Below are 15,787 nucleotides of genomic sequence, written 5' to 3'. Positions count from 1 at the left end.
GAATTGTAACTAAACAATGTGACTGGATTACATCTTCTAAGTTTTCTTTCTTACCAATGTTGAATGTCAATGCAATGAGGTGAGCTGTTAATTAAAAATGATGTACTGGTAGAATAACCTTAAAAGTATATAAAGTTGTTTTTGAAACCCTTTAGTGTTCCCACACACCAGTGACTTCAGCTGTTTTAATTTTGCTTTTTATTAGTTTTTGAATGCACATCATGGAAAATACCAAATGTTGTACTGATAAAATTATGTAGCTTTTGATTTGACAATTTTGTCTGTTATCCTGTAAATGTTTATGGCTATTTACTTTCATTACAAGTAGAGAATCATTGTGGTTTTAACAAGGTCCAGTACCTCCCATGTTGTTTTGTTTGTTCAATGATGAGTGATGTGTATTTTGGTAATTCATGTAATATAAATATTGAATATTTTGTACTCAAAAAGAAATAAATGTTTTTACTTGTGAAGGTTTTTGACCAATGAATGCTTATCCACAGTTCTGTAAGCACCAGGAGCCAGAGACACTCAAAGATCTATTCAACCAGGATGACAATCACCAAGAGCTTGGGAATTTCTATGTGCGTTCCAGTTATTCCAATGAAACGGTAAGGACAGAATACTGTTTCCACTGGGATCCACTATAATCTTTCTGAAATAGACTTTAGTTTCATCATGATAATAGAGGCAGTCATTACAATCACTAACTGCTCTAATGCAGCATCATGCGCATAGAGTGATGGCTGTGCCAAGGTTGCACTAAAGCTGTAGAAATCGAGGCCACATTCACTAGATCAGGAATGTCCAACCTGAACAGGCCGGATTCTTGCTGTGCAATTGGTTAATAGTCTGTATCCAATTTACAGTATAGGCCACTCTTTATTCAGAACTAATAAATTTAAATTATTCAATAATTGCATTTATAGTGCAAAAATTTGAATTATCAGTAGACTGCACAACTTATGTCCTTTCTGCTCCCACCAAGTCTCTCCACTCCTCAGTTTACCTCTTTCCCTCCATCACTTCTTTGTGTCACTTTCTACATTCATTTCTATTGGTTCCCCTTCTCTTCTCTCTCCTTTTCTTATTCTTCTATCTTATCTCTCTCTCTCTCTCTGCCTTGACAACTGTAGGCATTGAGAAGCAGTATCAGCAGGACTCAGACATGGCCAAGTTAGAAGCATTAGTAAGCAGAAATGTGGGCACTGAGTAAAAGCATTAGGGTTCTGATGGTTAGGCTGGTCACTGTCTAGGACATAGTGGGAGGGAATTCTATTGATTCGGCATGCACTTTCTTGCCTGATCATCCCTGAAGCACTTTGGGATATTTTTCTCTAAAAAAGACATTATGGAACTCCAACTTATTATACTGGAACAAAAATCAAAGAGTCTATTGGTTGGTGGTTGCCGAAAAAGGACAGGGCTGACTGCATACTGTGGCTTTTGCATGCCTGGGTTAGTCAGCTGCTCCAGAGTGAGCTACCCCTCCTTTTGCTCCAACACCCAGTAAATAATCAGGTAGGTGAAGAGAATATTGAAAAAGACTCATCACAGAAAAGTCTTCAGAAAGAACAGCTGATCTTTCATTGGGCTACTGACTTTCTCAGCGGGAGTGCACATGTTGCTCTTGCTTTCAGCAGCGCTGCTTTTTTTATTCTTTCATGGAATGTATTGCTGGCAAGGTCAACATTTGTTGTTCATCCCTTAATGCCCTTAGGAAGATGGTGTTCAGATGCCTTCTTGAACTGCTGCAGTCCATGTGGTGGAGGCACACGAAGTTAGGAAGTGAATTCAGGTTTTTGACCCAGCAACAATGAAGAACAGCAATATAGTTCCAAGTCAGGCTTGGAGGGATACTTGAGGTGGTGGTCTCCTCCCTATGTCTTAGGTGGTAGAGTTCGCAGGTTTGGAAGGTACTATTGAAGGAGGTTTGGTGAGTTGTTGTAGTGCAACTTGTAGATGGTACTCACTGCTGCCACTATGAGTTGGTGGTGAAGGAAGTGAATGTTTAAGGTGGTGGATGGGGTATCGATTAAGCAGACTGCTTTGTCCTGGATGATGTGGAGCTTCTTGAGTGTTATTGGAGCTGCACTACTTCAGGCAAGTAGAAAGTATTCCATCACACTCCTAACTTGTGCTTTGTAGATGGTGGACAAGCTTTAGGGAGTCAGGAGATGAATTACATGCCACAGAATGTCCAGCTTCTGACCCATTCTTATGGTCACAGAAACAAAAACAAAAATAGCTGGAACACGTACGACTCTTTACCAGAAATACTGTGGTCGCAGTATTTGTATGACTGGCCCAGTTCAGATTCTGGAAAGTTAATGGTGAAAGATTCAGTGAAGGTATTGCCATTGAATGTCAAGGAAAGCTGGTTAGATTCTTTTTGGTTTGAGATGGTCATTGCCTGGCAGTTGCATGCCACTTATAAGTGCAAGCCTGAATGTTGTCCAGGTCTACTGCATGCAGGCATGGGCTCCTTCATTATCTGAGGAGTTGTGGATGGTACTAACCATTGTACAATCATCAACTGACATCACCACTTCTGACCTTATGTTGGAAGGAATGTCATTGATGAAGCAGCCAAAATTGTTTGAGGCTAGAATACAACCCTGAGGAACTCCAGCAGCAATGTCCTGGAGCCAAGATGATTGGCCTCCAACAACCATCTTTGAGTGCTAAGTATGACTCCAACCAATGGAGAATTTTCCTCCTGATTCTCGTTGACTTCAATTTTGCTAGGGCTCCTTGCTTTTCTCCATAATCAGGACCTATGATGCTCTGGATTTCTCAGGCAGGTTAGGATTAAAGCTTGAGACAGAGCTACATGCAGCCTAATGGGTTCCCATTGAAAAGACCCTAGCAAGGTTTGTGAATTTGTTTTACATGTCTAAAAAGCTGCTGGAAGAGCAGCTGCATGTTTGATACAGATCAAAACATTGTGCTTGACAGGCTGGATAGAGTTTTTGTTCACACTTCAAAAAAAAAATTAAGTATTGAATCAAAGTGGGCTGGATTTCTCCTGGGTCTTATTGAAATATCTCTGTATTTCAATGCTAAATTGCTTTAAGGCAATGATTGTTTTAGTGCCATGACCAATATGCATTTAGTCAGTAGCCATATACTAATTTGTAATGTAAACTTTAAAATCTGAAGAGCAAAGATTGTGACATAATTTGAAATTAGAGATGCACGACAGGAAGTTGTTTGGCAAACAACAGTTGAAAAAAAGTTGTTAGTTTAAGGACACGAAGGATAGCAAACTCATTGAAAAAATGAAGCTGATCAATTTCAAATTCAGTCACTCCTCTGACACAGAGGAAAGGGATTGCTGAACACACCTTTTTAGTTTACATTTATCTCACCAACCTAAAGTTGTATAAAAGAGCGTTCAGAATGTTTTGATTTTGCCCCAGTACTTGTGTACATACTGATATTTTTTTTAAAATGCCATCGTGCTTCATTTCTGGATGGATGACGATCATACAGAAACCTATCAAAGACATGTTAGCCTGAGTTAAGGTCCTTTTAAGAGCAGCCCCAGCATAGCAGGTCCTGCGGAGCTATGCCCCAACTGTAGGCAGTGCTGTACATCCCACCCTGCACTGTGCCATATGTTAAGGCAAATCCTCTGTATTGCCGATCCACAGTACTCTCCTGTCTGCTCAGTCGCTCAGGCTCTCTGGTGACTTCTTACTTTTCTGCATCTGTTCCAGTTGATTGAGGATGAACTGGCTGTTGTCAATGAAACATTCTACACAGTTCACAAAGCGGGTTTCTGTCCTGCTGTCAAACCAGGGACCTGGTTAATTCATACACTTATCCCAGCAGAGCTCAGTGAGGCCAAGAATCAGCTGTTGTAATTTCTGTTTCTGACTCTCCACCTTGATGAATTGTTGTAAATGAGGATCTGCAGCCAGAGCATACTGATATTTTTTTTTAATAACACAATAAACACATATTTATTTCCATTTCTGCTGTCATTTCAGTCGTCTATCTTACTGTGAAATAAAAAACAGCAGCTTTGTTCATCCAGTGCCATCAAAAATCAGTAAGGATAAAATCAATACTGATATATAATTAGGCCTCCCTGCAGTACACATTATCCTACTTTAATGTTTGGACAAGTGTTTCATATTTTAACCTTTATTGCTTAATGCCGACAACTATGAAATCCTAAATCAATCTTCCAACCTCGAAGACACCAGTAACAGTATAACAATTTCATTTACATTGAGTTTATACAAGCTTATGTATTCACACTGAAATTTTAGTCATATTCTCTTGTACAAAGCAACTCATGCTCAAAATGATCAAACTATGGGAAAACCTGATTTACTACATCTTATTCATCAACTTAACGTACCTTCCCCGCAAGTCCAACATTCAATGAAATATGAAGTTACTAGGTAGTCACGTGTCGTGTGGTAGGTGGTTTGATACATGCCACGCCTAACTTAACTACGGATTACATCACAGCACCTGGTAAACTCTCCAATGGAATAACTTCAGATCGAGAAGTTTGACTATTTTTGAAAATTCCTCCTCAGTTGCAAAAACTCTCTGTACATTCCATGGAGTCGCATGGTACAAGATTCAAGTTTCCATTCAAATCTGTGTCCCGGGGCTGACCGTTTCCATGGTGAGGGTGAGATTCCCAGCCTCTGTCCCAATTATTCCCAGTATTTCCCGGTACTGGTCTCTCTCCCGGTTTACTCCCCGTGCCGGTTCACCCGGGTTGTTCCCGGTTTACTCCTGGTGCCGGTTCAACCTGGTTGTTCCCGGTTTACTCCCAGCTTTTCCCGTTGCCGCTTGCGCTCTGCTCACAGCTGGCAGTCTATATGGAATGCTTCACGAATTTGCATGTCATCCTTGCGCGGGGACCATGCTAATCTTCTCTGTATCATTCCAATTTTGGTATAACTCTTGTTGAGTTAAAACAATTAAACTAAATTAACAAAATTAGGATAAATCAGGCACAGCCCCTAATTCAGGTCAGCTGTAAAACCAAGAACAAAGTTTAAAGGAAACTTACAACTTTAAACCAAAATGTGAAATCTTCTCTGTATCGTTCCAATTTTAGTATATGTGCTGCCAAAGCTCATTTCTCCAAAGGTGTAATTGATAACAGCTGATAAAGTGTGCTTACCGTGAACTTGTTGCGGCAGCAGCCTTGTGTAAAACGTATCTATTGCTCAGAAATTAGCATTTACAGAGTCATCTGAGCTCTCTGCAAAATTTTACAAGTCACTGCATCAAATTGCTGATCATGTGATAAGTGTGAATGCGACAGATGTAAATGTTTTGTAATCCACTGCAAACGTGATATATGCTTCTACCTATGAATTTTCTAGATTTCGAATTGACCCCTTTTCTTGCCATCGGTTATTTTTTTCTGGTTTTAAATTGCAATCCCTGTTTCAGTTTTTAAATTGTCTTTTTGTGTTTATCAGACAATCGAGGGCCGAGTAGCTGCTTTGCAGAGTGCTGTGGACGAATATAATAAAGCTAAGAATGAATTTGCTGCCAAGGTAAGTATGGAAATTGTAAACAAATACAAGTACCTCAGTATATTTTTACTGTGCTGGTGTGTGGTTCGAAAAGTTCCAATAAAAATTACACCGTTGAAAATCTTCAATAAAGTTTCTGTTGTATAATGTTTACAGGCTATATGGAGGAGGATTTTTTTTTCTTTTTTTTTTTACTTGCATTTTGGTGCTGTTCACGAATTTTGGCTACTGTATTCAGTGCTGTGGCAATTTTCCAGGCTTTGCCCAACTGTAAAATGTCAACACCGTTGCAGTGGTGACAATGGGATTCAAACCCAAACCTGCACTGCATTCTGTGCTGTGGATCCCCTGGAGTTTTATGCACAGTTTTTACAAATCATACGTTTTTAATTCCTTTTAGGGGTGTGAGGGATATTTAGTTTTCAGTTAGCCACAGGGCTTGGATAAGTTGCCTATTCCTGTTTTCTTCCCTTTTTTTCTCCCCAGACTACAAAAATATAGCACCAGACAACCCAGCTTAAGTCCGGAGTTTGTTATGGGCAAGCCATTGCTTCGGCACTCTGAATTATTACACCAACACAATAGCAGTTAATTTTATGGTTAAATATCTTCCCTGTCCTTATAATGCCTTCCGGTCCCGCAACGCCTTAAATTTAAAATTCTAATTCTTATTTTTAAATCACTTCATGACCTTGCTCCTCCCTATCTCTGTAACCATCTCCAAATATACGATTCTCCCCATGAACTCGCTTTCTGACTCTGATTTCTTTTGCACCCCCTCGACCTAGTGTCTGTACTTCTAAGTCCTAAACTTAGGAATTCCCTCCCTGAATCTCTCCATCTCCCTCCTCCTTTACAAGCTGACCATAAACCTCTTCTTTGTCTTATTGTCCATTTTTGCCTGATTATGCATCAACGACGCTCCAAGAAGCGTTTTGTTACATCGAAGGTGCTATGTAAATGCAAGTTGTTGTTGTAGAAATGGAAATCTGCCATGTAATGGAGGATGTTGTAAAGGGTGAGCTATTGCTTTCGAAATCTACTCTACCCTAATAGAGTCAGAGTGGTTCTTTATGGCTGTTTCAAGTTTAGGAAAAAAAAACAGTATGTGTAGGGATTGACTATGAAAACTAAAAACAGAAAATACTGGAAAAATTCAACAGATCAGGCAGCATCTTTGCAGCAAAAAACAAAATTAATGATTCAGGTTGTTGTAGCAGGTTTTTAAGCAGATACAGAGATGGGGAAAGGAGGGGTGATTTAAAAAAAAAGGAAACATCTCTGATAGGGTGAAAGGCAAAAAGCAGAAGAGATTAAATGATGCCCTGCATCGTGTTGTGTGGTACTACCACCTTATTGAATGGGATCATTTTGGAACAGATGTAGCAACTCAAAACTTGGCATCCATGAGGCGCTGTGGGCCATCAGCAGCAACAGCATTGTATTCAATCACAGTCTGTAACCTATGGCCAGGCATATCCCTCACTCTACCATTAATATCAAGCCTGGTTCAATGAAGAATGCAGGAGGTTATGCCAGGAGCTAAAAATGAGGCATCAACCTGGTGAAGCTATAACATATAACACTACTGGCTTGCCAAACAGCGGAAGCAGCATATGATAGACAGAGCTAAGCAATCCCACAACCAATGGATCATATCAAAGCTCTACAGTCCTGCCACATCCAGTCATGAATGGTGATTGGCAATTAAGCAACTAACCAGAGGAGGAAACTCCAAAAATATCCCCATCCTCAACGATGGGGGAGCCCAGCATATCAGTGCAAAAGACAAGGCTGAAGCATTTGCAACCATCTCCTCCTCCTCCTCCTCCTCCTCCTGAGGTCCCCAGCATCACGGATGTCAGCTAATTCGAGTCACTCCACGTGATATGAAGAAACGGCTAAAGGCACTGGGTACTGTGAAGGCTATGGGCCCTGACAACATCCTGCAATACTACTGAAGACTCGTGCTGCAGAACTAACCACTTCCCTGGCCAAGTAGTTCCAGTACAGCTGTAACACTGACATCCACCCGACAATGTGGAAAATTGCCTAAGTGTGTCCTGTCCAGAAAAAGCAGGACAAATCCAACCCAGCCAGTTGCCTACTCAGCCTACTCTCGACCATCAGCAAAATGATGAAAGCACTGTCGGTAATACCTTCCAAGAGCACTTACACAGCAATAACCTGCTCACTGATGCTCAGTTTAGGTTCCATCAGGGCTGTTAGGTTCCTGACCTTATTACAGCCTTGGTTCGAGCATGGACTAAAGAGCTGAACACAAGAGGTGAGGTAAGAGTGACTGCCTTTGACATCAAGGCAACATTTGACTGAGTGTGACATCAAGGGTCCTTGGCAAAATTCAAATCAATGGGAATCGGAGGTGGGGGGATGTCTCCACTGATTGGAGTCATACCTAGCACCAAGTAAGATGGTTGTGGTTGTTGGAGACCAATACCTCACTCACAGGACATTGATGCAGGAGTTCCTCAGGGTAGCGTCCTAGGCCTAACCATCTTCAGCTACTTCATCAATGACCTTCCCTCCATTATAATGTCAGAATTGGGGATGTTCACTGACTGACGATTACACAATGTTCAGTACCATTCGCAACTCCTCAGATACTGAAACAGTCCATTTTCAAATGCATCAAAACTTGGACAACCTTCAGGCTTGGGCTGATAGATGACACAAATTTGTTTGCCACTTAAGTGACAGGTAACAACCATCTCCAACAAGCGAGAATCTAACCCTCTCCCTCTGACATTCAGTGGCATTACCATTGCTGAATCCCCCAATACCAACATCCTGGAGGTTACCATTGACCAGAAACAGAACTGGACCAGCCATATAAATACTGTGGCTACAAGAACAGGTCTGAGGTTGGAAGTGCTGAGGTAAGTCTTTCACCTCTTGACTCCTCAAAGTCATCTACAAGGCACAGTCAGGGGTATGATGAGGAATGCAGCCTCAGTCACACTCGAGAAGCTTGACAATATCCAGGACGAAGCAGCCAGCTTGACTGGCACCCTATCCACCACCTTAAACATTCACTCCCACTACCATCGACACACAGTGATAGCAGTGTGTACCATATGGAAAATGCACTGCAGCAATTCACCAAGGCTTCTTTGGCAGCACCTTCCAAACCCGTGGCCTCTACCACCTAGAAGGACCAGGGCAGCAGATGCATGGAAATACCACCACCTGCAAGTTCCCCTCCAAGTCACAAACTATCCTGACTTGGATCTATATCGCCATTCCTTCACTGTTGCTGGATTAAAATCCTGGAACTCCCTTCATAACAGCACTGTGTGTGTACTTGCACCGGGCCAACTGCAGCAGTTCAAGAAGGTGGCTCGCCACTATCTTCTCGAGCAGTTAGGGATGGGCAACAAATACTGGCCTTGCTAGCGATGCTCATATCATCTGAAAGAATAGAAATAAACAAATGGGATGATGCTGCAAGATGAAAGGAAATGGGAAAAGTAGGAAAATAAAATAAGGGTCTATAGGAGGTGTAAATAAGAAAAACAGATTCACCAACAGCTGCTATCTGACAAAATAGAGGCAGTAGTTATAGTCAGAAATTGGTGAATTCAGTGTTGAATCAAGAAGGCTGGAAAGTGCCTAAACGAGATGAGATGCTGTTTCTCAAGCTTATATCAGGTTTCTTTACAACAGTATAGGAGGCCAAGGACAGAGAGGTCAAGACTGGGAGAGCCACAGAGAATTAAAATAGAAGGCAACAGGAATTTCAAGGTTACGCTTATGGACTAATTGGGGGCATTCCATAAAATGATTGCCCAATCTGCATTTGGTCTCCCCAATGTAGAGGAGGTGACATCATGAGCAGCAAATACAGTACATTAAATTGAAAGAAGTACAAGTACACTGTTTCTCTGGAAGGAGTGTTTGGGACCTTGGAAAGGTGGGAAGGGAGGCGATAAAAGGGTAAGTTTTGTATCTCATTCACTTGCACCATGGGAAGAGAAGGGGATGTCACAGGTGATTGACGAGTAGACCAGATGTTTGTAGAAGGAAGGATCTCTTTGGAATGCTGAAATTGGAGAGGAGGAAAAGGCGCATTTGATGATTGCATCAGGCTGAAGATAGTAGAAATGGTGAAGGATGATTATTGAATGGAGGGGTGGAAGGCGAGGATCAGGGGCATCCTATTGTAGTCTTTGGAGGAAGGGAAGGTGTAAGTTAAAATGTGGAGGAAGTGGAACATATACAGTTGAGGGATCTGACAAGAAATGGGGAGTGTTCTTGGATGAGGAAAAGGGAAGACACTGGGAACACTGGTATGGAAGGTGGCATTCAGAGAATGGTTGCGACAGACACGGAGAAACTAAGAATGGAATAGAGGCATTCCAGGAAATGGAGTGGGAGGAAATGTAGTCAAGGAATCCTTCAGCTTGAGGACGGGAAGAGCCGGAAAATGACTATGCTGATGCCATCATCAATGTACCGGAAGAAGGGGTGAAGGAGGTGACCTGAGTGGCACTGGAACAAAGAATGTTCCATGTATCCCATGAAAAGGTAGACATTGCTAGGGCCGATATGGGTTCCCATTTTTTAATTGGAGGAATTGAATGGATTCAAGGGGAAGATCATCAATGTGAGAACAAGTTCATTTAGGCGGGGGAAAAAGGCTTTGGATGGGGGCTTGCTGGGCCTCCATTCAAGGGAAAAAAACATGAGTTCTCAGGCTGTTCTGACGGGGATTGAAGTTGTCAAGGGATTGGACATCCATGATGAAAAGAAGACTATATTTGGACTAGGAAACAGGAAACTGTTAAAGCTGCAGAGGACAATGAAAGAGTTGTGGTTGTAGGTGGGAAGAGACTGAATAAGGTAGAAGAAAAATTAACTGGATTTCTTCCATCAGTTCTGTGGGGCCTGAACAGGCTGAAATGATGGGTCCATCAGGGCAATCCTGTTTGTGGATCTTGAGAAAAAGGTAGAAGTGGGCTGTATGGGATTGGACAATGAGGTTGGAGGCTGTAGAGGGAAGATCTCTAGAAGAGATGAGATCAGTGACAGTCTTGGAAACAGTGGCTTGATATTCACAATGGATCATTGTCTAAGGGAGATAGGAGGAAGTGCTGGAAAGATGGTATTCAGCCTCTGCTTGGTAGAGATCGGTTCACCAAACAACAGCAGCACCCTTGTCAGCAAGTTTGATGACAGTGTTAGGGTTTTACATGAGAGAATGGAGTGCTGGTAGTTCAGAAGGAGATAGGTTGCAGGGAGTGAGTGGAGCATAGAAACAGAAGTGCTTGTTGTCACACTGGCAGTTCTCAACAAAAGGATCTAGAGAGGGTAAAAGGCCAGTAGAAGGGTCCAGGTGGAATGAGAATTCTGAAGATGGGAGAAGGGTTCCAATGTGTATGGGGAAAGACTCCTGGCCAAATAGGTGGGCATGGAGGTGAAGGCCTTGGAAGAAGAGTTTAGCATTGTGCCAAGCTCGAAATTCATTGATGTGAAGGACATAAGGGAATGAAGCTGAGACCTTTGCTAAGGGCTGACGTTTGTAGTCAGAGAGAGGAAGATCAGGGGGATATTGAAAATACAGCAAGAGGTGAGATTGGAGCTAAGAATGGAGTCAGACTAAAGTGAAGGGCAAGAGGATCTGCAGTTACATTGATTTCCAAGAGCTTGCTGTAACTTGCAGTCCTTGACACCTGATAGATCATTGACCAATATCCACTAGAAGTCCACTGACTCTAACAGCTATCTTGCCTACATTTCTTTTGCATCCCACTTCCTGTAAGGACTCTCACTCTCCCAGTTATTCCTTCTCCCTCACATCTGTTCAGATGATACCACACCAGTGCTTCCCATAGATCTTCCTTTTTCCTCTCCCAAGGGTTCTGCCCCCCACCCTTACCCTCCACAGTGGTTGACAGGAGCATCTATAATTTCTAGTCCATTTCTCTCACTTTCACATCTCCCGTCCCTCCCAGAACCATGATAGGATTCCTCTTGTCCTTGCCTTCCACCCAACCAGCCTCTACATTCAATGGATCATTCTCTGCTATATCTGCCGCCTCCAGCATGACATCACCACCAAACACATTTCCTTCCCCTCCCCTTTCCATATTCTGAAGGAACCGCTCCCACCTCAAACCTTTAGTCCGCTTCTTAATCAGTCCACTATCCTCTTCCCTTCCCATGGCAACTTCCAAGGCAAGCACAGATCCAACACCTGCCCTTTTATCTCTTCCCTTCCCACCTTCCAAGTTCCCAAACACTCCTTCTAGGTAAAATAATGAGTTATGTATACTGTATTCACTGTGCACAATATATTCTGCTCTACATTGGGGAGACCAGACGCAGATTGGGTGACTGTTTTGCGGAGCGCCTCCATTCAGCTTGCATGCTTGACCCTGAGCTTCAGGTCATCTGTTGTTTCAATTCTCTCCATACTCCCACTGACCTCTCTGTTCTTGGGCGCCTGCATCCTTCCAATGAAACTCACTTGGGAAAGAGCTCCTCATTTTTCGATTTTGGTGCTTTACATTCTTCCAGACTCAGAATTGAATTCACAATTTCAGGCTGTAATCTCTGCTGCTTTTTTTTGGATGAAGGCTATTGGTAATGGTTCTAATCCCATTTACACCTGCTCTAGACCCATCTTTTTGTTCCTTGTCCCATTACCGTCTCCTTTTGCATTACACCATCATCACTTTTGTCATTTTATCTCTCCTGCATTCCGCCCTATCCCTTTAGTTCTCCCCATCTGCATCCTTGTGCTTTCCCTGCCTCTGTACTTAAAACCTGTTTCATCTCTTAAACTTTTTCAGTTATGGTGTAAGGTCATCAACCTGAAATGTTAACTGTTTTTCTTTCCACAGTTTGCTGCCTGGCCTGCTCAGTTTTTCCCCAATTTTCTGTTTTTCCTGCATCTGCATTATTTTGCTTTTGACCAGAAAGACACTGGCTGATAAATTTGAAGAGTCTACAAAATAGTATATTTTAAGTATAATTACAGAAATCTGGCATTTATTGAAGATTCTTCAGAAGCTGCCAATTGGAAGCGTTGGCTTCAATTTCTTTGATGCAGTGATTAGTTTCTTAATCTGTACATGAACACACTGCGCAACATACAAAAATGTGCCTCCCCCGCCGCAAGAAAATCACCCAATTGGCCAAAAGAACGCAAGAAAGAAGAGCAGCAGTATTCAGCCACTCGAACCTGCTTTGCCATTCAATAAGATTGCAGCTGATACCTCATCTATACCTTCCCCCACTATCCCTATATCCCTTGGTTCTCTGAATATCCACAAACTTGCTCATCGCTGTCTTAAATATACTTAACAACTGAGCATCTACAGCTCTCTGAGCTGGAAATTTCCAAACATTCATAACTCTGCATGAAGACATCTGACCTCATCTTAGTCCTAAATGACCGGTGCTTTATTCCGAGACTGTGACTCCTAGTTCTAGCTTCCCTCATTGGGAAAACATCCTCCCAGCATCTACCCTGTCAAGCCCCTTAAAAATGTTATGTTTCAATGAAATCACACTCATTCTTCTAAACTCTAGCATATATAGGCTAATCAATTCAATGTTTCCTCATAAGAGAATCCCCTCATTCCATACATCAGTCTCGTGAACCTTTGCTGCACTCCCTCTAAGAGAAGTTATATCCTTCCTTAGGTAAAGAGACCAAAACTGAGTGGTCTCACCAAGATCCTATACAATTGCAGTAAGACTTCTTCACTCTTGTACTCCAATTGCTTTGCAGTAAAGACTAACATGCAATTTGCTTTTCTAATTGCTTGATATGACCATGACCTGAACAACAAGGGAAGCAGGCTAATTGCTTATGTTTAACCTCAAAAGCAATGTGCAGTGTATCAAGATATCATAGTTGAAAAGCTACTACTTAACGAAAAGTACTTCATAATCTATCCTAAATTTTACTATATGTTGTGCACAATTCCTAAGTTCTAATACACTCCTTGAAGTTTCACATGTTGAGTAATACAGTAACACAATTTTAGGAGATTAAGCTCCTTCCTTTCATTCTCTTACCTTTCCTCCCCCTACTTATCTACTGGTATGGCTTTCTGGTTATACCATACTATGGTATGGTAGTATGGGAGGAAAAAAGGCTTAGTGTTGGTGTAGTCCCTTTCAGAACTTCAGAATGTCCAAAAGCCCTTTACAACCAAAGAAATACTTTTGAAGTATAATCTTTGTTATAATGTGGAAAATGTGGCAGCCAATTTGTACACCAGGTCCCATAAACTGCAGTGTAATATGACCAGATAGTCGTTTGATTTTTGTTTTTCTATTGACTTCATTTGGAACTGGTTGGGGAGTTGCAATTGGCTTTGATGCTTTCAGACCAGGGAGAAAAGTTAGGAGAAAAACATACTGTGGATTGCTAATCGGTGACCTGCACTAGAGAGTGTGTGTGGGTCTGAGAGTGTGCGTGCCTCTGAGAGTGTATGCGTGTGTTTTGGTTGTGTGTGATGCCCTCTGTAGTTGAACTGCCTATGCTTATGCATGAAAAATGACTACTTGGAGGAGAAACCTGAGGTTTGCACATACCAATATCCGAACTGATGTTAGAGCCTTCAGAAGAGTAGGCATGGGCTTAGGAAAGATAAAAGCTTTTGCAGGATTAATATGCAGAGGAAACCTCCTTATTGTGAGACAATTAAAAATAATAGCCCTGTTGTGTATTTAAACTGTCTTCTCTATCAAATTTAGATCACAGAAGAACAGATAAAATTGGTGCGATATCAGTTTCGCTTGCAGAAAGAATCTGGAGAAACGTATCTAGATTTATCCTTACATGAAACTGTTTACACATTGTTATTGGAAAGCAAGCACAAACAAGCTGAACAGCTTTACAAAGACTTCAAAATTCCTGACAAAAGGTATGATCAGAGCCTTTGAGTGTTCCCATTGAAATAATTAATTAAGATCTCTGTAGCAATTTATGTAGTAACTAAATCAATCCTTTTTTGTAACTTTAAGGAAAAACAGGCTAAAGTATAACCAGGAATCAGGCTCACAGTGCCAAATGATAAATATTGTGGGATGCTGGAAATCTGAAATAAAAACATAAAATGCTGGAAATATTCTGGGCAGCCTCTGTGGAGCAAGAAACAGAGTTAAAGGCCCAGATTTTGTGGTCAGTGGTGAAATGACAGTGCTCGCCCCTAACCCCAAAGAAAGATGCTCATCATTAATGACTTCTGTGACATGGATTTTGTCTTTCCTGGCATTAATTTGATTCTAGTACCAATGATAGTGGGTCTCTGGAGTCCTGCAACAGTCATCAAGCAGGGTAAGCAGCCAACCACATTGAAGACTTCTCACAGACCACAAACTAGGAAGAATCCTGATTATCTTTCATTCTTAATAATTTTGCAGAAAATAAAATAAAGATTGGGACAGGCAAATATCATAAACAATAACTAATTATTGTTTTAAAAGTCTATGGGTTTTTTTCATAATGGAGAAATTTGACATTCTATAAATGTAAAATTAGTTTTTCTGGGCCAGAGAGATTGTTCATAAGTAATTATGACTTAGTACACAGTTTAAAAACCCTTTTAGACTTCATTCAACAAGGCGTAACTTTTTTATAGGTTTTTACAGCAAGATTAAAGTGTAAAAAATGAAGTTAATGTCAATTCAAGTGATTTCTAAAGATTTCTATTGCAGGGAACAATTTAAACTGTAGTGGAGCAGGGAATCACTGAAAACAACTTCTGGATTTCTGAGTTTAACTGTGTATGAAATTTCTGTCAGTTTCATAATTTTAATGATGAAAATGCTGATAGTTTTGCTTTCATTAAAACTGCAAAGTCTGGGCCATTAATATTTAGCATCGATGTTCTTTTGTCGGAACTCATGTCTAAAATGAGAATTGGGAGGTGGCTATACTCAGCACTGCAGGGGGAGTTCAAGTATCCACCATAATGGTGGTTATTAGAAATCAGAGCTGTGATAACTGCAACCTAGAAGGCACACACCAATGCAGATTTTTTAATGATTACCCCTTACCTTGTGAAGAGAAACCTGACTTCTACCTGGTGCATTCTCAAAGCAGTACAGTTAAAATCTGAAACTCTGGAGTGTAGAAAGCAGCAAGAATCAGACCTGTGTCCTTCACTACTGTTGCACTATGTTACAGATATTTGATAATTCAGGAAACACCATAGCAAAAAACTTTGAGGGTAAAATGTAGTGTATGTTTTATCAATGCCAGAAATAGGAAAAACAGTTTGTACTTTTAACTG

General features: G+C 41.3%; 1 protein-coding gene and 2 pseudogenes across 2 annotated transcripts in view; 1 reads left to right on the top strand and 2 right to left on the bottom strand.

The window, feature by feature from the left end:
- The window catches only part of vps16 (vacuolar protein sorting 16 homolog), a 98,589-nt gene that overhangs the window by 76,379 nt on the left and 6,423 nt on the right, over positions 1-15,787 (top strand). Inside the window, exons 19-22 of one of the 2 annotated variants that reach the window (XR_005944589.1) lie at positions 504-611; positions 5,460-5,537; positions 14,247-14,416; positions 14,517-14,829. Coding sequence is in view for 1 of the 2 variants with exons in the window: in XM_041201020.1 (XP_041056954.1) it covers positions 504-611; positions 5,460-5,537; positions 14,247-14,416 (356 nt within the window). In the remaining variant the exon portion in view is untranslated. The remainder of the gene's footprint in view (positions 1-503; positions 612-5,459; positions 5,538-14,246; positions 14,417-14,516; positions 14,830-15,787) is intronic. The other variant, XM_041201020.1, reaches the window with a different exon arrangement.
- LOC121285048 lies at positions 3,672-4,451 on the bottom strand (annotated as a pseudogene).
- On the bottom strand, positions 4,842-4,942 carry LOC121285350 (annotated as a pseudogene).

Source organism: Carcharodon carcharias, chromosome 12 (genome assembly GCF_017639515.1).
Source record: "Carcharodon carcharias isolate sCarCar2 chromosome 12, sCarCar2.pri, whole genome shotgun sequence".
Taxonomy (NCBI): Eukaryota; Metazoa; Chordata; class Chondrichthyes; order Lamniformes; family Lamnidae; genus Carcharodon; species Carcharodon carcharias.
This window is presented reverse-complemented; position numbering and strand designations above follow the sequence as displayed.